Source organism: Carassius auratus, unplaced genomic scaffold, assembly GCF_003368295.1.
Source record: "Carassius auratus strain Wakin unplaced genomic scaffold, ASM336829v1 scaf_tig00214575, whole genome shotgun sequence".
NCBI lineage: Eukaryota > Metazoa > Chordata > Actinopteri > Cypriniformes > Cyprinidae > Carassius > Carassius auratus.
In genome coordinates this window covers 1,049,288-1,072,794 of record NW_020527719.1, presented here as the reverse complement: position 1 = coordinate 1,072,794, position 23,507 = coordinate 1,049,288, and the positions used below count along the sequence as shown (strand labels likewise).

The 23,507-nt window shown below is 35.5% G+C and overlaps 1 protein-coding gene across 1 annotated transcript in view; it reads right to left on the bottom strand.

Annotated features, from left to right (window-relative positions):
• The window catches only part of LOC113092385 (zinc finger matrin-type protein 4-like), a 37,959-nt gene extending 14,680 nt beyond the window's left edge, over nt 1-23,279 (bottom strand). Inside the window, exons 1-2 of the mRNA XM_026257976.1 lie at nt 23,229-23,279; nt 17,175-17,267 (exon numbers count right to left, since the gene is read on the bottom strand). Coding sequence (XP_026113761.1) covers nt 17,175-17,267; nt 23,229-23,279 — 144 coding nt within the window. The remainder of the gene's footprint in view (nt 1-17,174; nt 17,268-23,228) is intronic.
• Between the last annotated feature and the right edge of the window lie 228 nt (nt 23,280-23,507).

Here is a 23,507-nt window from a genome sequence, read left to right as displayed (position 1 = left end):
ATATTTCAAACGTTTATTTCTTGTAATTTTGACGTTTATAACTGACAGCTAAGGAAAATCCCAAATTCAGACGCGGCAGAGAGGAGTGAGTATGAGAAACATTCAGATACACAGGCTGATTCAGTCTTCTGAATTGGGAGTAGCGAACATGCATTATAAACTTCTTTCAAATTAGAATCTGTTGGAGAGATAAAATGTGCAAGATAACGTATATGTACTAATAAAAACATCAAACAAAAAACGTCAAACAAAAAAAATGTATCTTTTACTCTCCAGTACTGAAAGCAGAACTGATAAGGGAGCCCTTGATACTGTGACACAGCTCTTTCAAATTAACATTACCTTTTTTGCAGTGGCGGTAGTTTGTATGTCCATCTATAGTTGCCATCATCTAAGGTCTTTTGAGTACTGGTATCATCTGAAGTCCTCACAAGTCCTGTGCTGTGCAGTTTCTAATAACCCTGGGATGGACATTTGCAGAAACAGGAAGGCAAAGGGAGAAAGATTAGCATAGCTGCTGTTCATATCATTTCAGGCAATGTGCACTTTTTACTATTTCATCAATGGAGTACATTGAGTACTATTTTTAATCTAGTAGGTTTAAACTGAAATAATTTTTCTAGATACCTTAATAAACATATTATTTGTAGTCTGTTTTTGGGGAACAAACACAGTCTCTATAGAATGGACTGCATATGCCAGAGTCACATTTAATACATTTTAATAAAATTTAACTGGGAGGAACATCATAACTGTAATTTACACAACCATTTAAGAGTTTGGGGTCTGTAAGATATTTTATGCCTTTATAAAAAATCTCTTATGCTCACCACGGCTCCATTTATTGAATCAAATTACAGTAAAATAGTAACACTGTGACTATTACAATTCAAAACAACTCTTTTCTATGTGAATATTATGTTAAAATGTCATTTATTCCTTTGATCAAAGCTGAATTTTCAGCATCATTACTCTAGTCTTCAGTGACACATCTTCAGAAATCATTCTAATATGATGATTTACTGCTCAAGAAACATTTCTGATTATGATCAATGTTAAAATACAGATGTGCTGAAATTGTTTTTTGTTGGATTCATTGTTACATAGACTCTAAACATTTTAATGTTAGTGTTACATGCATCAAATTGTTCAAAATCATCTGTTTCAAATAGTGTTCCTGTAGCTCAACTTGTAGAGCACTGCGCTAGCAAGCAAGTAAGCGCAAGGTTGGGGGTTTGATTCCCCGGGAACACATGATATGTAAAAATTGATAGCCTGAATGCACTGTAAGTCGCTTTGGATAAAAGTGTCTGCTAAATGCATAAATGCAGGTCTTTTGAACTTTGTATTCATCTGTGAATCCTGAAAAATAAAATGCATCACAGTTTCCACAAAAAAAAATGAAGCAGCACAACTGTTTCAACGCTGTTAATAAGTTTCTTGAGCAGCAAATCAGCATTTCTGAATGATCCATGTAACACTGAAGACTAGAGAAATTATGCTGAAAATACAGCTGCACATCACAGGAATAAATTAGTTTATAATGTATTCACATAGAAAACAGCTATTTTAAATTGTAATAATATATCACAATATTAGTCTTTTTACATATTTTAATCAAATAATTACTACAGTGGTGAGCAGAAGATCATTACAAATTGTATCAACTTCAAGCTTTTGAACACTAGTGTACTGTATATTTGAGGTTTGACTTACTGTACTAGTCTTGTGGTCAATAGCATCTTGGAGATGTTGTCTTACAGTAGGTTCACTCCGACTCTGCTGGATGCAGCAGGCCATCAGCACTGAATAATCTAGGAACAAAACAAGCAATTTGACACAGAGCCAACAATATTTAGTCTGCAGTTCCAGGTTTATTAGATGGAAACAAGCTAGAGCAGGTGAGATGCAAAAAATAAATAAATAAAATAACAGATTCATTGCGATATATGTTGTGAAAAAATGCATATTAGGTTACTTAACCTTTTCAGCGCTTCCTACATCTCTGTCAGCAGCTCCCTTCAGAAATATTGAAATCTTGGACACTCCCTTCTGTTGTAGAAGGATTATTTTGTCACTCTTGAAATCGCAGAACAGTTTTGTTTACCATAAAAGATCAAAACAACTTTAGTTTTCTGCCAATTTTCGCGCTCCTTGATAACGTGACGTCATCGATAAACAGTAAAGTGTAAATGTTAAGGTTAAATAAATTAAGCAATTTCCAATCGTCCATTGAAAGATTACCAACAAAACAGTCAAAAGCTAGCATCTACAGATGAAGATTTGATTAAAAGCCCAAACTTTCATAAATGAGACCACAAAAGAGTTATCATACCTGACGATACGTCGTCTGAAAACGGTAGAAACGCTAACGGACTTTTTCGAAGACATTAAACCATTCCTATAAAGTAAATAAACAACAGAAGCGAGTCAAATACAAGTAAGAGAAGTGTCAACAACAGTTTATAAGTAGTATTTGTGTGATTTTATGGACTTAACTCACCTGAAAACAGTGAAATCAGCGAGAAACGGGGTGTTTCCTCGTGACATTTGCAGTGTTGCGCTCCGTTTCCATGGCAACTCCATCCGGTCCGCGCGCACGCCCATGAAAGGACGTCACGAATTAAAAGTCACACGCTTACGTTACATTAATAAACATATGAATAAACATATGCGCCTTATTTTTTTTTTCTGTAAGAGGGGGCGCGGCCATTTGTAAATTTAATGTGTCTGGCTTTCGGTGTCATTCCAGCTATATTAGCTGTACAAACAGCTTGTTTTGCTGTTTACTGTTGCAAACTGCTTTATCTTACCATGTTATTTTTAATGTATTGTCTTAATTATGAACGAACTGGTTTGTAGTGCAAACAGTTTTACCGTTTACTGCACTTTGTTCTTCTTGTTATTTCCCTATAACCATGACCATAAAGTCTCACGCATTCACATACAATTGCTTGGTGGATAGAATTAGATCACTACATAATTAAAAATATCATTCAATCATGATTTTGGTAATTTAAAATTCATTTTGTAGTTCTATAGCCTAGTGCAAAATGCCAGGCCTGCACATAATAGTGGGACAAAGTGGCACTTTTATAGTTTAAGATTTTGTATTGTTGCTTTTACGAACACTCATATATGTATGTATGCCTGTGTGTGTGTGTGTATATATATATATATATATATATATATATATGTATATGTATGTGTGTGTGTGTGTGTGTGTGTGTGTATAAGGTGCATCTTGAAGAAATGTGAATATCATGAAAAAAGTTCATTTTTTGTAACTTTTTTTATTTAAAAAGTGAAATTGTCATATATTCTAAAGATTCATAATTTATTTTGATTTCTTTTGATGATTAGAGCTTAATTTAATGAATGTAATTATTACATTTAAAAGTAAAAAAAGGAGTTAAACAAATATTATTTAATTATTTAAAATGATTTTTAATGAAACTTTGTCCTGTGGTGTGACAGTACAGGTGTCAAAATGGAGGACTTTTTTTTTTTTTTTATCACACCAAAGGACGTTTCAGCCTTTTCTGTCAATTAATGACCTTGCTAATCCAAGCTAACCTGTCATTAGTGGCAAGCAAGGCACATTTGCAAAACTTTCTAGGATTATGTAGCTTAACATGCACTTTTTAATAAAAAAAATATATATAATTTAGGGGTGTCATATTAATGCACAACAAAGCATAAAACATTTTTAGTGGTTCCGAAAAAGTTCAAAGGACATGGTGTCACACCAGAGGACATGGTACAAAAATGTAAAAAAATCAAATAACATTGCTGCTTCATAACAGGTCCGTGTAGGTCAAATAAATGTGTGTATGTATTTATATTACGTGTCCTGAAATATTATGGGCGTCCAGTACTCAAAATAATTTTAGAACTACTGACTGGTAAAGTAAGGTTATCTGCCAGGACGTGTCTTCAGGAAATGGCACATCTGGTCACCTGGTATAGGCCATATCTGGCCCACATACAACAAGCCAGAACTCAACATAAAACCGGTTTGTCACACATGGGCCAAATCTGGCCCACACACAGCAAGCCACGACTCAAAATAAAGCCGGTTTGTCGCACACGGGCCAGATCTGGCCCACACACAGCAAGCCACGACTCAAATTAAAGCCGGTTTGTCACACACGGGCCAGATCTGGCCCACACACAGCAAGTCACGACTCAAATTAAAGCCGGTTTGTCACACACGGGCCAGATCTGGCCCACACACAGCAAGCCACGACTCAAATTAAAGCCGGTTTGTCGCACACGGGCCAGATCTGGCCCACACACAGCAAGCCACGACTCAAATTAAAGCCGGTTTGTCGCACACGGGCCAGATCTGGCCCATAAACAGCATGCCGCAACTCAAACTAAAACCGGCTTGATGTGTGTGGGCCAGAGATGGCCCATATAACCTTTGCCGCTGCCAGAACTGAGCCAGATGTGCCATAGTTGGCCCAGATGAGGCCCGGATATGTATGCTATCTGGGTTATTGAGAATCCCAACTCAGGAAGGAGATTGTACATTTTGGGGTAAGCAACCAAGATTAAAGGTCAAAGAGGTGACACAGCATGAGCATCAAATGTAAATGAATGAGAGAAATAACGAGCTAAAGACTTCCTCGGATTGGTTTCCCCCACCCAGGACAAAGACCAGGCTCCTTCTAGACCTTTTGTTCCCCACAAAGCACATCGTCACATTCAAAGAACGACAGAGAGACTATCTTTTACAGATATAGATGCACCAAAATCTTCTCAAAAGGACTTATAAATGAAAATCAGTCCACTGATTAACTCCATATCATGTATGTGACCCACACATTTGACTATCATGTTCTAATCACTCATTGTGTCTTTATTTTGAATAACTATTGATTAGTTTATAGGATTATATTCATGTTGGGTACTGTATGTATGAGTTTAAAAATTTATGCTGTAAATGTTTCTAGATTTATAATATCTGTTATATTTTTGTTATATAAATCATATCCTAATTATACACTGCAAGAGCGGGAAAATTCGGAGCATGTGACTGATAAGATAACATTTTGATTTATGTATTCGGAAAAGAAACATAGCAACACCCCAAGTTAAGACAATGTCTAATTGGTAAAGACACTATTTGGGATGTGTCCAAAATCCCAGTTTATAAACTCAGGACACCGTCAAATTATGCTTTTTAGCTTTATGCTTTTTTCTACTGCATTTTGCCAGTGAATTCTTCGAGTGGCATTTCAGAGTGCTCTGCAGGCTTGCATGCCAGCAGCTTTCCCCAAAACCATGAGGAGAAACACCATCTAGTCACATCAAACTTTACTCTTTTCTTTCTTTTACTTTAGTTTCCTTTCTTGTCTGTTGTGTCGCTGAGTTCACCTCGAGTCTGTGACCACCTTAAAACTTCAACCAGCCCACAACTCTGCATCTTCATCCAATGCCCAGTCACTGGCTTTCCAAGACGTCACTTCGAACGACAACTGGACTTCCAGCCAATCAACAAACTTGGGAAACCCCTTTCTGCAATGAGGACAACAAGGGAACCCTCTTAACAAGCAACTCAAATACCTCCAGATTCTAGCTGAACTGGTGCATCTAATATAAATTATATCCTCATTGAGGAAATCAATGCAGGGGTTCATTAAATGATTGATGGTTGTTCAGGTCTAAGCAATTGCACATATTTCTATGAACTTGGGATTTCACATTTTCAAACTCAAACTCATACTTTCTTCACGTTCTCTCTTTCTGCAACTTGTGTGAATAAAACCTTATATCTATTGAAAAGAGAAGTAACTTGTTTTTGGTGCTTACCAGTTAATGTCTTAATCTGCTAATCTTGTTAATGTGCTAATTAGTGTTTTCACTATATTTTGGATTTTAATATCCAAGCAGAGTTGATGTTATACGGTTCGTTCAATGAATCGCTGGCTGACTTAATGATCAGCCGTAAAACAGTGATTCTGTCCAAATTGCCAATAAAATCAAAATAATTCCCTTTGAGCTAAATTGATCTGTTTCCCTTACAACTTACAGTATAAATGTATAACAGTATAAAACATACAGTATATATATATATATATATATATATATATATATACAGTCTTGTTCAAAATAATAGCAGTACAATGTGACTAACCAGAATAATCAAGGTTTTAGTATATTTTTTATTGCTACGTGGCAAACAAGTTACCAGTAGGTTCAGTAGATTGTCAGAAAACAACCAAGACCCAGCATTCATGATATGCACGCTCTTAAGGCTGTGCAATTGGGCAATTAGTTGAAAGGGGTGTGTTCAAAAAAATAGCAGTGTCTACCTTTGACTGTACAAACTCAAAACTATTTTGTACAAACATTTTTTTTTCTGGGATTTAGCAATCCTGTGAATCACTAAACTAATATTTAGTTGTATGACCACAGTTTTTTAAAACTGCTTGACATCTGTGTGGCATGGAGTCAACCAACTTGTGGCACCTCTCAGCTGTTATTCCACTCCATGATTCTTTAACAACATTCCACAATTCATTCACATTTCTTGGTTTTGCTTCAGAAACAGCATTTTTGATATCACCCCACAAGATCTCAATTGGATTAAGGTCTGGAGATTGGGCTGGCCACTCCATAACATTAATTTTGTTGGTTTGGAACCAAGACTTTGCCCGTTTACTAGTGTGTTTTGGGTCATTGCCTTGTTGAAACAACCATTTCAAGGGCATGTCCTCTTCAGCATAGGGCAACATGACCTCTTCAACTATTTTAACATATGCAAACTGATCCATGATCCCTGGTATGCGATAAATAGGCCCAACACCATAGTAGGAGAAACATGCCCATATCATGATGCTTGCACCTCCATGCTTCACTGTCTTCACTGTGTACTGTGGCTTGAATTCAGAGTTTGGGGGTCGTCTCACAAACTGCCTGTTGCCCTTGGACCCAAAAAGAACAATTTTACTCTCATCAGTCCACAAAATGTTCCTCCATTTCTCTTTAGGCCAGTTGATGTGTTCTTTGGCAAATTGTAACCTCTTCTGCACATGCCTTTTTTTTAACAGAGGGACTTTGCGGGGGATTCTTGAAAATAGATTAGCTTCACACAGACGTCTTCTAACTGTCACAGTACTTACAGGTAACTCCAGACTGTCTTTGATCATCCTGGAGGTGATCATTGGCTGAGCCTTTGCCATTCTGGTTATTCTTCTATCCATTTTGATGGTTGTCTTCCGTTTTCTTCCACGTCTCTCTGGTTTTGCTCTCCATTTTAAGGCATTGGAGATCATTTTAGCTGAACAGCCTATCATTTTTTGCACCTCTTTATAGGTTTTCCCCTCTCTAATCAACTTTTTAATCAAAGTACGCTGTTCTTCTGAACAATGTCTTGAACGACCCATTTTCCTCAGCTTTCAAATGCATGTTCAACAAGTGTTGGCTTCATCCTTAAATAGGGGCCACCTGATTCACACCTGTTTCTTCACAAAATTGATGACATCAGTGATTGAATGCCACACTGCTATTTTTTTGAACACACCCCTTTCAACTAATTCAACTAATTGCCCAATTGCACAGCCTTAAGAGCGTGCATATCATGAATGCTGGGTCTCATTTGTTTTCTGAGAATCTACTGAACCTACTGGTAACTTGTTTGCCACGTAGCAATAAAAAAATATACGAAAAACCTTGATTATTCTGGTTAGTCACATTGTACTGCTATTATTTTGAACAAGACTGTATATATATATATATATATATATATATATATATATATATATATATATATATATAATGCAATGACTGCTATTCATTCAAAGGAGTCAGTAATGGGCTTAAATACAATGTTTCAAACTTGTTCCAAGATTGTGGTTGTCATCGCATTTATTTTAGATGGATGGCAGGAAAACAAACAAATAAAACATTCAGCCAGTGTTTTCTGGCCATCGAAAACTGATTAGATGTGCTTCAGATTCCAGAATCTAACAGCCAGAAGATATTTTGAATATTCATATGTCAGTAAAAACACACACAGACAAGCGTACAGTATGATTACGGCCACATTGTGTGTGCTGGGAGCTGCTGTCAGTGGCTTGAACTGTCTTTCTCGTCTCTGGAGAATGGACTGTGGATTACGGGGCCACTATCTATTCTAGCACAGACGAGGCCCTTGGCATTCTCCCAGCCCCCCGCTCTCAGTCAGGTCCTGATCCAGTGCAGAAGGAAAGAGGTCAGCTTTAAGTAAATCAGGTGAAAAGAGATGCCAAGAACTGTCCCAGTTCACCGACCTGCCTTTCAAAGCAACAATCCAGCTTATCATCTCTTATAAACACATCAAAATTAGTTACTGGAATGAACACAAAAAATTCTCCTTTCGAGCAGCCTTAGATCAGTGGATCCCAAGGGATGTTTTATCAGGTTTCATGGGAAACTTGGAAAGATTTTGGACTGTTAGACCTACATAAAGTAACAGCAAAATCTTTCAAATGTAATTATCTGTTTAATGCTCCAAATAAATATTGTATATAAATGAATATTAAGAATAGTAATAATACATGGTTTTGTTATTGCAGTATCTGTATGTAATGCATAATTGTAGGATATTTTATTGATGTTTCTATTTATATATCTGAATAAATCTCTAGAGCCTCAGTTCCAGCAAGAAAAAAAATCAATATCTGCTGAGTGCAATTAGAATCAGAATCTCAGCGAAGAGAGCAGAAAGACCTTGAACCTTGAAGAAGTGACTGACTGATTCCTGTTGTGATGTAGTGTGTGTATGTGTGAGATCTTTCCAGATTGATATCAGAGGAAATGAGGAGTGGAAACCCTGAGAGCATGAAGGAAGCTGCATGGAGGGTGAGTTTAAAACAGACAATCTGTGATGTTTACGATGATTAAGAGTGTTTCGAAAAAAGATACTGGATTGTGTCAGGTTACTTTAATGCTTCAATGTTAATGCTTCAGTATACCAAAAATTCTTCACATTTTCAACATTTTTTAATTAAAGTGATAGTTCACCCAAAAATGAAAATTATGTCATTAATGACTCACCCTCATATCGTTCCAAACCCATAAGACCTGCATTTATCTTCGGAATACAGTTTAAGATATTTTAGATTTAGTCTGAGAGCTTTCTGTCCCTCCATTGAAGCTGTGTGTACGGTATACTGTCCATGGTTAGAAAGGTTATAAAAACATCATCAAAGTAGTCCATGTGACATCAGAGGGTCAGTTATAATTTTTTGAAGCATCAAAAATACATTTTGGTCCAAAAATAGCAAAAACTACGACTTTATTCAGCATTGTCTTCTCTTCCGTGTCTGTTGTGAGCACGTTCACTGCAGTGTAGTGATATCCGGTTCGCAAACGAATCACTCGATGTAACCGGATCTTCTTGAACCAGTTCACCAAATCGAACTGAATCTTTTTAAACGGTTTGCATACGCATTAATCCACAAATGACTTAAGCTGTTAACTTTATTAATGTGGCTGACACTCCCTCTAAGTTAAAATAAACCAATATCCCAGAGTAATTCATTTACTCAAACAGTACACTGACTGAACTGCTGTTAAGAGAGAACTGAAGATGAACAGCGAGCCAAGCCATATAACGAATTAACGATTGACTCATTGTCCAGCACTAGTCCTAATTAACCTCAATTCAGCTACAATGCATTTATGTGTGTAAAAAAAAATAATAATGAAGAAAATAACTGAATTTACATTTAGCACTGTGCTAAACTTTCCATGATAGAACACGAAAAAAAAAAAACACATCATCCAGTTTGGAACAACATAAGGGTTAGTAAAATTATGAGAGATTTTTCATTTTTGGGTGAACTATTGTTGTTCATTAAGCAAATAGCATCTGCTCGATATGAATCAGACATTTAAAAATAAATCAGCCATATTTTCACTCCAGCGTAGAGAAAAAGTTTGGCTCAGACATGTTGTGTCAGACTTCCCAAGTCTTAGGCCAGGTTTGTATCTATGCATTCTGCTCAACCATCACTGCTGAGATGTCTGCACTTAAAAAAAAGGTGCCCGTGAAAAAAATCTTTATTAGCATTGACAGCTCTGTTCTACCTCAGCTTGTTCAGTGAGTTTGAAAACCTGGACAGCACCCATGACAGCATTGATTGGACACTGCATACCTGAGTTATAGAAACTTCCTGTTTCATTGTATTAATAGCATGTTTTAGCAAATTAGCTACAGCAAGTGTTGTCAGCATGCTTTATCATATTTGCAGCATGTAAGAATTATCCTACACAAGTTGGTTTCTCAGGGAAATGTTTATATATAAAAAGGTTAATACAGTAAAAACATTCTTAATATTTAATGAATATGTTTGTTTCATTATTTATAGTATTTAAAAGGAACACTTCTTATCAAATTTTATCCAAGATTAAATCTTCTGCACATTGCTATCGATATTAATTGTATAGCTCTATACTGACTAAATGACAACACGTGTCTCATTAGTTTCCATTTTTTATTTCTCAAAGGGATTTTAGGAGAAACATCTGAGACTGTACACACTAAAAAGAAACAAATGAGAGCTGGTCCTCTGAGCTCTGAAAGAACAACCATTGAGCAATACAGTGCTCCTCTGGGTCCTGTCCTACAATATCATTAGATAAACCCAAACCCCTTGGCTCCATAAAACAATACTTTTTGTTTTAGTGTGGTTAAAGTTGATGTATCAGACCTTGCAATGACAAACAGATGCTCAGCTGTGCTTTGCTTTCACATTCATTACAGTAAAATCAGCATTTCAAGGTGAGTCCAGCCATATATGAGTGAACGCCTTCTCTTTTAGTTTGTGCTGCTTGCACCTGAATTCAAAAATATTATATATCTCAGCAAAAATATACACTTAAGGCCTGTTCATGCCAAGGACAATAAATTTAAAGATGACGATAAAGATATAGAAACAATATCGTTCAATCATTAAATGTGAAATATTTTTGCAATTTAAAATAACATTTTACTACTACTACTATTTTACTATACTTAAAATCTATCTATCATTTATTAAAATATAATATAAAAATGTATGGGAGGAGTTTATTCAAATGAACCATGCAAAGCATTTAACTAATATTTGCGTTCGTCAAATTACTGGTATTTACGCCATCATTTAATGCCCAAGAAAAGCATGTCTTAAACTATTTTACGCTTGAAATGGCTGAAATTATTGTTGTTAGAAGGAGGCACCGCAGAGAACAGAGAACAGAGAGCATATGTTTGAAGGGAGAGTATTTTTTTTTTTTTTCAACTTTACTCCAAATATATGAACTAACCTGTTTTGAATACTTTATATTTAACGTGTTAATTTATGTCCAATATTAGTGTTAAACTTTTGGAGTTTCAATGAAATCTACTATTGATTTTCATCGTTGACTGATTCAGCAGAACATTCAGACTGATAACTTCTGTTTGTGTTCTTGCATTAATTTGAATAAATGCTTTAATTTAAATAAATGCTTTCATTTTTTATTCCTGAAAGAATTCTGAAAAAAAAAAGTATCACAGTTTTCAAAAAATATTAAGCAGTAAAACACAAGTTTCCAACATTGATAATAAATCAGCATGTTAGAATGATTTCTGAAGGATCACATTAAGCTGACGTAATGGCTGATGAAAATCCAAAGTTACTTTAAATTATAATAATCTTTCACAATGTTATTATTTTTCTGTATTTTTGATCAAATAAATGCAGCCTTGATGAACATTAGAGATTTCTTTATATTTAAACCATTAAAAATCATACTGATCCCAAACTTTTGAATGGCAGTGTACTGTATATGCATTGTATATACATGAATTGCCGAATGCCCTGTTTTGTTATGCCAGAAGTGGCACATGCTGGCACATTTGAGTGAAATGTGAACCTGTTCTCACTGCACTCTTTGTCACACAGGAGCAGACTCTCTTTTACACGTCTGGGCCAGAGTGATTTTCTCAGAGCTATGGCTGTGTTTGTGTGTGTGTTACAGGACCAGAGTGTTTTGCTGTCACCTCCCTGCTGAAAAGAAACAGACAAATAAGTTCAAACTTCATGGCCTAGTTCTGTTTCTCTGTGCGTGTGACCTGATTCCAGTGAGCCGGCCAGTGAATGTGTGTTCTGACTGCTGTGTGCAGGAGAGGTGAGTGTGTGGCGCTCTGAGCTCACAGACATGTTTTCCCATCCCACTGCTGCTCCGCTCATGTAAAACAGGCCGATTGCAGCTCACTGTCACAGCTCAAGCTGTGCCCATTACTGTATATGTGTGTTTGCATTCATTATGATGTGTGTTTTAGTGCTTCATGTGATCTCTGTGCAATGCATGCAGCTCAGTTCAGTTTGTTTTGGAAGCCAAGGCACTTACTATACATTGTATAAAGGCTGAGTGACATATAATAAATTTTTTTGTTTTGTTTTCATTTAGAACTTTAATACTTCAATTCAGCAAGGATGCATTAAATTTATCATAGCTGACAGTAAATAAAAAAACAAAATTTATTTAAAATAAATGCAGTTCCTTCCTACTTTATATTCATCAAAGGATCCTGAAAAAAAAATCTACAAAAACATATTTTTATTGAGATTTCCATATACATTGATATAATAAAAAATGTGTCTTGAGCATCAAATCAGCATATTAGAATACAAAAAAGACTTAATATTTTACAAACCAAAAAGTTACGGTCACACTTTATATTAGGTGGCCTTAACTACTATTTACTTACATCAATAAATAAGTACAGTGTACTTATTGTGTTCACATTTTATTGCAATTCACTTTTGCTGCTACTGAGGTGGGATATGGGTAAGGTTAAGGTGTAAGGGACGGGTTAACAGTGTAATTATAAATGTAACTACATGTAGGTATTTAAAAAATATATAAGTGCAATGTAAAACATGTATGTACACAATAAGTGTATTGTAAAAAAATATTCGTTTAAATGTAAGTACTAGTTAAGGCCACCTATTTTTGATTAAATAAATGCAGCCCTGGTATAATAGATAATAGACTTCTGTTAAAAACATTTTTTTTGACATTCTTTTGAATGGTAGTGTATATTGGATATTTAGTTGTGCACTCACATTTTCCTTATTTTTACATTTAGATTATTTTTGCTGTCATCTAAAAATAAAATAAAATACATAACTTAAGAACAATCTTTTAGCCAATCTTAAAATGATCTGTTTTCCATACTGTACATCATAAATGTTATGTAAGGTTATGTAGACAAATTACAACAGAATGTTAATATTTGCCATGTATCAGTTGTTGGCCATAAAATGAAAATGATATTATCATTTGTTGGTTCTTCAGGACACTGTTAGGACACTGAGAAAGATGTAAATAAATAAATAAATAAATAAAATGTTAATTTTGCATTTAAGCTGTTTGGTTGAAATGATGTTTCCTCTGGGTGAAACAAAACCATCCTTTTCAGAGAAAATGCTGACAATTATCATGATAATGGTTTTAGTTATATCACCCGGCTCTAACCGTATATGCCCTTGAAAACCATAATCAGAATAAAAATAAGATTAAACTCTTTTAAGAGCCCATCAGGGCTGCAGTGGTCCCCAGCAGGGACTGAAACTGTTTGAATTTGATATTTTAGTTGCTAAAAGCCTGCTTTTGGTGATTCTTTGCTTTTCAGGCATGTGTGTTGAAATCTAGCATACTCTCAATAGTTTTCAGGTCCGCAGGGCCTGTGCATATGGATTACTATGATGATTATGATCCCAGAACAAGGGCAAACATTTTCTTTGCTCCTCTAGAGAGGACAAGCCGAGTGTAATCCAATAAATAACCCTGTGGAAATCGACGCATACAGCAACATCTAAAATAAACCACCAAACACAGGTGAGAAAGACCAACAGACACTGAACATAACTGAACTCCTGCTTGATTAAATGTGAAAGTTTTTTTTTTTTTTTTACAGCATTCATTGAAAAAGATGAATGCAAGTCGATTTTATATTTCCTCTCGGTTTTTCATTCAAACTTGTCATTTTCTTCCTCGCTGGTGAATTGTCAGCTACACATTACATTTACATATGACCTATTTTAGGTTTGATAATGAAAGCAAAGTGAGTGAGTGTGTGAGCATGTGTGAGTGAAGGTGCTTTCTGTGTGAAGTTATGAATATGTTTAAGCGTGTGCGTGATGCTCTCGCAGTGTCTGGTCCTGTTCTGTTGTTAACAGAGCATTTAATTAGGAGTCTGTTTATCTCTCTCCTCCACTCTCTCATTCCTCTGTTGTAATGTTGGGAAGGGTGTGAAAACAAGCTAAAAATAAGAGACAGAAGGAGGAAAGTCACAGAGGCACATTAATTGTGCCGGTTAAAAACGGCATACAGAATCTAGATTTAGAATAGAGGAGAAAAAAAAAATGATTTAACATCCTTCGTCATTCCACTTAATGGAGAGCCACTAAAGCAAAGAAAGATTTTTATTTTTTATATATATATATATATATCTCCGAGCACCTTTCTGACCTACTTTCCTCTTTTGTTCTTCTCCTGCGAGTCTGTGTACTTCTGCTTGACATCTTTGAAAAGGAAACTCAAACATGCTTTCCACAGCCTCAGTGTAACTCACTTCCTCTCTGAAGAAGTCAAGGAGTCGGGAAAACAAGGAGAGTTTAACTGAGAACGAGACTGAGTGTTATTCTCAGGGGTGGCTCTGCTTTTACACGCTGGAATGGAATGTTATGGAAGCCTGATTTCACATCGGTGAAAAAAAAATGGAAAAATGTTAATTATGAGGTAAAGTTTAAAGACTGAAATAATGGCACGCTGTAAGATAAAGCCACTTTTAGAGATAGGAAGTTGGAAGATACGAAGTCACAGTTTGTGATATTTTAAATCACAATAATGAAAAACATAGTTTCCAAGAAGTTTAGTTAACCAAGAAGATACTGTCTACACATTTTCAAAATGACAGATAGTCCTAAAGTTTGAATTTGGGGATTGGGTGCAGTATGAACATAATGAGAAATTGAAGCCAGAGAAAAAATTTTCATGTAACTATTGACTTTCTTTCTGATGTGTTCTCTTAAAATCCCTAAACAAAATCAGAAACATGTTTGGTTTCATATTGAATTGCCTGACTTGTGATTGTAGACTTGGGTAATTTGGCAAATCTGGGCACCGTTTGAGACACTGAAATCTATTTTGAAACTTTAAAGGAGACGCAAATGAGATAACTAGTCTTTTTTATCAGGAAAAAGCATGGGTTTCAATTTTTATCTCCATTTAATCATTTCTCTCTTGACGGAACAATTGAGTCTATGACGGTACATGTCTTAGAGAATAAAAGCAATGTGAAAGGAGATCTTGTGATTTTCTGTCCTGTGGGAGACGCCATTGACAGGGCACACGGTGTCTCTGACTGATCCCAGACTGATAGCCGAGCAAATGTGAGAAAGATCTGCTTCAATCCATCTATTCTTGACAGAGGAGTCTGAATTGACTTGTGTGAAATGGACAAAAAAGTTGTGAAGTGACAGGACTCAAAGTTTCAGTCGGTGAAATGTTGACCAGCGCTGGTTTCTTTAGGCTAGAGGCTTGTACTTTCTTCATTTTGTATTTGGTTTTGATTTGTGGCCCGTCGGCTTTGCTTCACTCAGATGGAGGGTTTGAAAGTGAAGACGCAGTCGTGGCCAAGGACTGCCTGGTACCAAAAAGAATTATTCATAAACAGTCCCACTAATGAGCTCTGTAGAAGAGCACAGACTACGATTGAAACAGAATGGTAGCCGGGAGGTTTGACTGAATGCGAGTGATAAACATCTCCACCCCTCAGAGACCCTTCAGAAAGCAATTACAAGAGCTCAGGCACTTCATAACCAGTCAAAACAACCTGTATGCGTCTGTATGTCAAATAATCAATTCCCCCTGGGATCATTAAGATGTTTTATGGTATATTCAGCACTGCCAGAAAAGACTAAAGAGCCCTGGAATTCTACATCTCCTGGTTTATAGACTCTCCAAGTCGTCTATCTGCTTTCTAAACAGCTTGTGTTAATCATGGCTTAATTCAGAGTCCATGAAGACATTAAATGACTGCTGTGCCGGTCATTTGCCTTTTGGGGGAATGGAACATTAACATTCTGTCTCTGAGGAGTGAAAACAACAGAAAAATCAAAGCCCAGGGCCTGTAATCTCCACTGTCCTCATTTAGCATTTCACTGAAGACAAAAATGTCTCTCTTGAGGTTAATCAACTTCAGTATATTATCCGAAAGAAATAAAATGCTCAGTGTTTTTTTTTAATAGATCAGTTGTTCTCAATTATGACAAGTTGGATATAGTAAGAGTGTAAAATTAATGTTGACAGCATAATTCAGATATTTTCATGAGATATATCTGAGTTCATTTTTAGATCTTTGACTTTAGTATCTTGGCAAATCTAAGCACAAATTTAGAAACTTTCCAGATGAGGGTAAATATTTTTTTCAAAGAAATAACTGAAGTTTCAATTTGCTTTCCATATAATCTCATTGTTATCTAGGAGAAATGATTGAGAGAAGACTTTATTAGTGATTTTCTACCTTAAGGAATATCACTTATCATTTAAGTATAGCTGTTTGGGACTTCATGAAATATCAAAGCACATGGCATTTAGTTAACAGGTTTTTTTGTTGTTGTTGTTGTTGTTTTTTTGTTTTTTTGACTGCTTAGTGCTTACAGAAATAGTCAAAACTTTGCCTTTTCTTTTTCAAACTTTACACACAAATCCAAGAATTGCACACACAAAATGCAAAACGCCTCACATCTCTTTCAAAAATGAAGCACTGCATTCAACATATCACACAAATATCTCAAAAGCAAACATTTCCAAACACCTTAATATTATGCCATAACATAAACATGCCATAATATTAATTCCAGATAGATTTTTGTGTAGAGAATTGTGTGTTGTGTTTTGTGAATTAGTGTTTAGTTTTGCAGATTTGGTGTGTGGTTCTGGTGTTTGGGTGTCAGGTTTCAGAAATTATGTGAAAAGAAAATATTTTGTGTGTAAGCAGTTGAAAAAAAAACTGATAAAAAATATTATACATTTTAAACTTATCACTTGTAAAAAATTGCACAAAAATACATATATTTTAGGCTTTACATTAAAGATCATTTGCAGATGCCACTTGGCTTGGTATTGTAATGAAATTATGAAAATACCGGATTGTCTGGTCTCAGTCTTTTGGATGGTGGACCTCCATCTTCTGGGTGGAGCATGTAGAACAGACGCACTTTGTTGGCGTGTTTCTTGCTCTGTTGTGTGTGAAATAGAGACAGAAAGGTAGAGTGGTATTAACACATAATAATCCAAAGTGTTCTCACTTGATTTGGCATAAATAAATAATTCTTTATGCAGGAAAAAGACACCCAGTAAATATGCAATTCTGAAATACTTAAAATAATGCAAATTATCAAACATCCAATCTGCAATGCAGAGGATTATACTGGACAATCAATCAGTTATGAAATAAAAACATGCATACTTTTGGTTCCTACTAAAATGACTGAAAGTTCTCAAAAGAAAGTTTGTGTTTGTATGAGACTTTTTTGTGCAGAGCGTTTGAAGTTGCTTGTTCCCTCTAGCTGTTATTGATTTGTTGTGTCTGTGCAGTTCTGACTATCATCTTACATATTACATACATCATGTGCCTTGAGTTTTTTCTTTCTCTGTCAAACTTTGCAGTGCTTGCAAAGCAGGATTGTATTGATATTCTTAAAACATTCTGGTTAAAAAACTCCTTTCAAACTTTGTAGACTTCAGCCATAGCTGTTATCAGGTTTTGGTTTGATACGAAAAGTTTGAACGATTCTTTGACAAAAGTGCACAAATAGCCAATCTTATATCACACCTGCCTGTGATTCAGAGATAAACATGAGAAAAGTGATACATTTTATTATTTAGTATTTTCACTAATTATTTTATATAGTTTTTTTTTTTTTTTTTTTTTTAAACATTTTATATTAAAATCATAAGGCCTCGTGTCATATACACTTACTTCTATTTTCATCCTGAACGATTTTTTTTTCATTTTGCCTTGTCTAAAGGACAATTTAAGTAAAAAAATGCTGCATTTAACCCCATTTTCTCGTGCTGATTCTTGTGTGCAGCCGACTGAAAATAAGACGTCTGCTGAGTGTCATGACAACAGAATGCAGGATTCTATTTACTCTGAACCAACACACCAGCTTATACTGTTCTTTTGCTACTATACAAGCTCTAATATTTACTTCATATACTGTATGAAGGAGACGCACAGACAAACACAGACAGACAGACAGATAGCATACACTACAGTATAAACGTGTGTGTGTGTGTGTGTGTGTGTGTGTGTGTGTGTGTGTGTGTGTGTGCATGCGTGCATGCATGTGTGTGTGTGTGTGTGCTCTTGTTTTTGTGACATATCAGGACACAACTTTGTATAATGACATGGGTATGACACAGGTATTACAAGGAGAGGGTGACTAATGAGGACATAACCCATGTCCCCATTTTTCAAAATGTTTATAAATCATACAGAATGAGTTTTTTTGAGAAAGTAAAAATGCACAAAGTTTCCTGTGAGGGTTAGGTTAGGTGCAGGGTTGGTAAAGGGCCATAGAATGTACAGTTTCTACAATATAAAAACCATTATGCCTATGGGATATCCCCACTTTTCACAAAAACAAACATGTGTGTGTGTGTTTATGTCATCTACATTTTATATTAACTGCTGTCTTCTGTTACTCCACCCAAACACTTTGATTATTTCATAGGAATCTGATGATAGTTTGGCAGTCGGTTGAACTTTAAAAAATGCATGTGACTACTTAGCTTTCTTAACATTTAAAGCCACACACATATCAAATAATCAAGGTGGGCCAGAAGAGCAAAGCCCCAGTGACCTGCTTCGAGACTTCAGGGTTCAGTCTATTGTGACTTTTTTCATTTTTTTCCCCCCACTTGTACTGCCGGCTACCCGTCCTTATCTGACCCTATATTATATTTATTAGATAAGGCCATATATGAAACAATATGAGATGTAAAGTGCACCATGTTGCCAGACAGACTTTTTTCCATATTCTCGTTTTAATACAGAACTTAAGGCTGCTCTTCATTTTCAAGTTGGGCTGTGACAAAACGCTCCACTTCACACAGCGTTTATGCAGAGCTGTTTCTCTAGCTCACTGAGGGAGGATATATTTCAAAACACTGCTTTTAAAATGTAATAGAAAAATGAAAGGCTTGCAGTATGACATTTCAGTTCTGTCTCTATAAAATCAAAGAACATATTTACACAGTCAATTACAGAGATGTGCTTCTGCAAGCAGAAGTGTTTGTATTAACAGAACACGTAAAGCATGCTTTTGTTCCATGTTATAGAGTAGGTTGATTTTTAAAAGTTGAATTATTTTTAACTCATCACAGCATCTTAAAAACACTACAGTCAGGACACTCAAAAATGAGCTAAATGTGTGTGGCAGTGCTTTAAATTGGAAGAATTTCATAGCAAATCTATTTCCAAAAAAGTGGACTATTCAACCTTGCTAATTGGTTGTTAGAGGTTTGGCCTGTCACCACATCCCCTCTCTAATTAAAACTAACCATTTTAACCTGTATTTATGGCCTATGTTTGTTTTGAGCTCATTTGAGTTTTGCACATTTTTAGTAACACACGCTGTAGGCAAACTCTGTGGGACTCAGTTGTGAGGCAAATCTCTCATTTGTTTTCAGTGAGAAGATCTATTTATGCTGTGTATAGAATGTCCGTAAAGTCACCCACAAGGTTCTGTTTCAGGTAGCTGTCTATGTAGGTAGCATGCAGCAAGTCAGTTTACTAGGTTTTGGAGCCCAGCCACATTTGCATAGATAAGAAATCAAACCTGAACAGATTGTTAATGCTCTGATATCACTGTGGGTTTAAGATGAATAGCTTGCATTTGTAATGTAATATGCAATATGTTTGATATTAAAAACTGGAAAGTGAGCATCTGTGGGTATTAAAGAAATGACTAATATAAGTTTAGTCAGAATGCGGGAAAGTTCTGCTTGTTCAGAAAAAGGCTTGTACGAAAATGCTGATGTAGAGCCAGACCCCTCATGAGAACTGAAGAGTTCATTAAGATACGACATGAGAGGTTACCATCTTTACTCTTAACAAAAGAACCTATGTATATTGTTTTGTTTTTTCTACAAGGGATGTTAAAAACTAGGTAACAAAATTGAGTAGTCAATGAATAACTGGTCACATATCAACCTTAAAGAAACCATGCTTCATTGCTTTAAACCAACCAAGAAGTTGTTTTAAAATGATTCTCTGTTGCTCTGTTTGATATTTTAAATTTTATGTATTATTACACTTCTAAGAAATGTAAAAACTGTCCTTCAGTCGTTAAGGAATGCGTACTAGTTTAATTTAATCTAAAACATGATTTAATAATTTGGAAAGTAAACGTAATTAAATAAACTGCAACGAACCAGCGGTTATTAAAAGCACTGGCATCTGCAGAATGTTATTAGGCTTGGGATGACACACGATAGATTTCTGATGTCATTTAAAAAGCAATAAATCCCCATGAAAGCCAAAGCATTCCCATCTATGATTTGTCGTTGAATTTATCTCCAAAGTAATGATATTTAACAGTTAAGGGAATGCATTTAAAGATGAAATTCCCAAGTAGGTTTTAGTGTGCTGACAGTCAGTCAGAACGCTAAATCCCTCTCCAAAATTTAGCCTCTGAATGTATCCCCTTCAAAGCACCACGGCTGAAATATTTTATATCACTCTCATATAAAAGAAGCCCTTTCCACAGATATCCCAAATATATCTGCCACAGTATAAACTGCCTGCTGTTGCAAGATTTTCACTTGTGGACACATTTTTACCGTCCCACAGCATGAGTGAGTTAAAGACTCTGATAGACTTGGAGGAGAGTGAAGGCACAGCTGGGCTCAGGGTGAGTTGAGTGAGATTGAGAGAGAGAGAGGAGAGTCTCTGTTGTCTCTGAAGCAGTCAGACTGGATTACACTGGTCTAGTGAAGAGCTCAGTGCTGAGAGCGGATGAAAGAGGCCATTGATACACTCAGAATGAGCTAAAGACCAGACAGAGGAAGAGAAAGAGGCAACATTTGGTCTGGGAAAGATTTGATGGTTTACGAGGAGGCTGAGCAATTAATTCAGCTATTAAAAATGTTGAGTTGCGTGGTATTTGAAATTTTACAGTGGTAGTAGTGCAAAGCAGTATGACAGTTCAGTACAGTATGTACATTTGGAGATAGAAATGTGTCTGAATGTGGTTGAGATTGTGCTGTACCGTTCATAATGACAAACTTTTTGATGCCAAGGAGCTAAAATGATGATCCCCTTGCAATATAATAACAGCTATACAATTTCACATAAAAATTAGTACTGTGTAAGAAAATAAATAACCGCCATATTACATCTACAATAATTGGCTTTTATCCTGTCATTTACCGATGCCAAAGCAAATTATTAAAATATTACCTGATTAATATTTACCTTGTGTTCAAATTGACATCAGATATTCTTCCTAGCCACTATATTAGTACTGTTAGATGTGTAAATGTCTAATTTGGTTGTGCTGTATTTTAAGTTGTCATTTTTACATTGTAATTATATGTTTACAGGGAAACCAGGTGAATGTGAGATGAGACATTAAACCCAAGCTTTTAGTATATGTCCGTTAGCTATCCATCAGATTATCAGCACTGCGCACACAGGCTCACATGCAGCATGAGAAACTGAAAGAGGAAAAGGCCCCGAGATATCCGAAAGTCCATTAAACTTGCTCGGATATGGTGGACAGAGTTTGTGTGGTTCAGTCCCAGGGGAACGACTCGAATGCGTGCTGTGCTGTGGCAGACTCATGTTATCACACAGAACTCTGTTTTTCTCTAATTCTCTCCCTTTCCTTCTCTTCACCTCTCCAGGGAAATGGCTGGTTGGTTCGGGCCTGAAATGAACTGGTCACAGTGACGAGTTCATCGACTTGGAGTTGCCTTGAGGACACACAGTTTTCTGGATACTTGGGATAAAATTGTTGCATTATTTGTCATCTGAAGTGTATGGTGTATAGGGATGATATATCAGATTTTATTTTCATCATTAACATTATAAAAAAAAATCTAAATGATTCAACAATGTGAACATTGTGATTAGGCAATAAGCTGACAATAGGCCAGTTTCACACTGCTGAATTGATTCCTAAATTAATTCTCGTTACTTGGATATTCTTAGTTAATAGAAACATGTATTATGATTTTTAAATGTATACATTTTATTTAAATGTACAATTTTTGAATTCATAAATGTATTATTAAATTTATTATTTATTACTATGTCTGCTCATCATCACTACAGATTTTCAAGTTGTCTATTTCAATGAATAAATAAATTTAATGAAAAAGTACCTTCAAAACATTTCCCCATGTGTCCTTTCTCGTATATGGTAAAAAATATTATTATAGAATATGTGATTAGAAAATGTGTTAATATAAATATTTACATTTACTTTTATGCATGTAGCAGATGTTTTTATCCAAAGCTACTTACAGTGCATTCAGGCTTTTTTTTTTTTTATCAGTATGTTAATAATATGAATAATATAAAAATAATCTTTTTTTACAAAGCATAAGGAAATAAACTTCTTATTTGATAAATGTTAAAAAAAATCTGTAGTAAAAACATTTATTTAATATACAAAATAAATAGAAAGAAATGTTTGGTGAAACACTCAGTCAAACTTATTTAAAATGTATTACTATTTTTATAATAATAATAAGTTATGAATATCAGAATTTCTTCTGTATATTTTTTTTTTATTTAATGCCTTATATGAATAGCACACTTTATATTTTGTTATATTTGGGCATATTACATGTTTAAATATCTTTTTTTTGTGTGTGTGAAAAGCATTGTGTGAAATACGTCATGGTTATTTTGAAATAAATAATGTCATTTTACTTGGATTAGTCATTTTCAGCTGGTTGAAATGACAAATGTTCTTCTGACTGTCAAAAATAACCATTCTGAACCATTTGAGGGAAAATTTATCATTGTATTTAAATGAATACAAGTAAATCCAGCCTTCATTCACGCATAATTCAGGATGTCGGCCTCACGCCGTGACATCTGAGAGCGTTTATTCAAGCCGAGGGATCGTAGGGATCAATGACAGAGAAGCTAAAGTGTTACCATAACACTGAATTTAGCTCACTGGCTTCTCTTCGTAAACCAATCTGGCCAAATGATCCTGTTGAACAGACATGTTCCCACAGCTACACTGATTTTGGAGTTTGTACTCATTAGCGCGCTCATTAATCTAGTGATTGCGTACTCTGTGGTCTCAGGAACCGCGCGTTAGTGATGTAAATAATGCAGGACGATGATTATTTAATGGTCAATCATTGGATTACTTATAAAGGGGTTGTGGGTCTGAGGAAAGGTGCACTGCATTACGACTTTAAAAGCAGCGACTGAAAGATACATGAGAGAA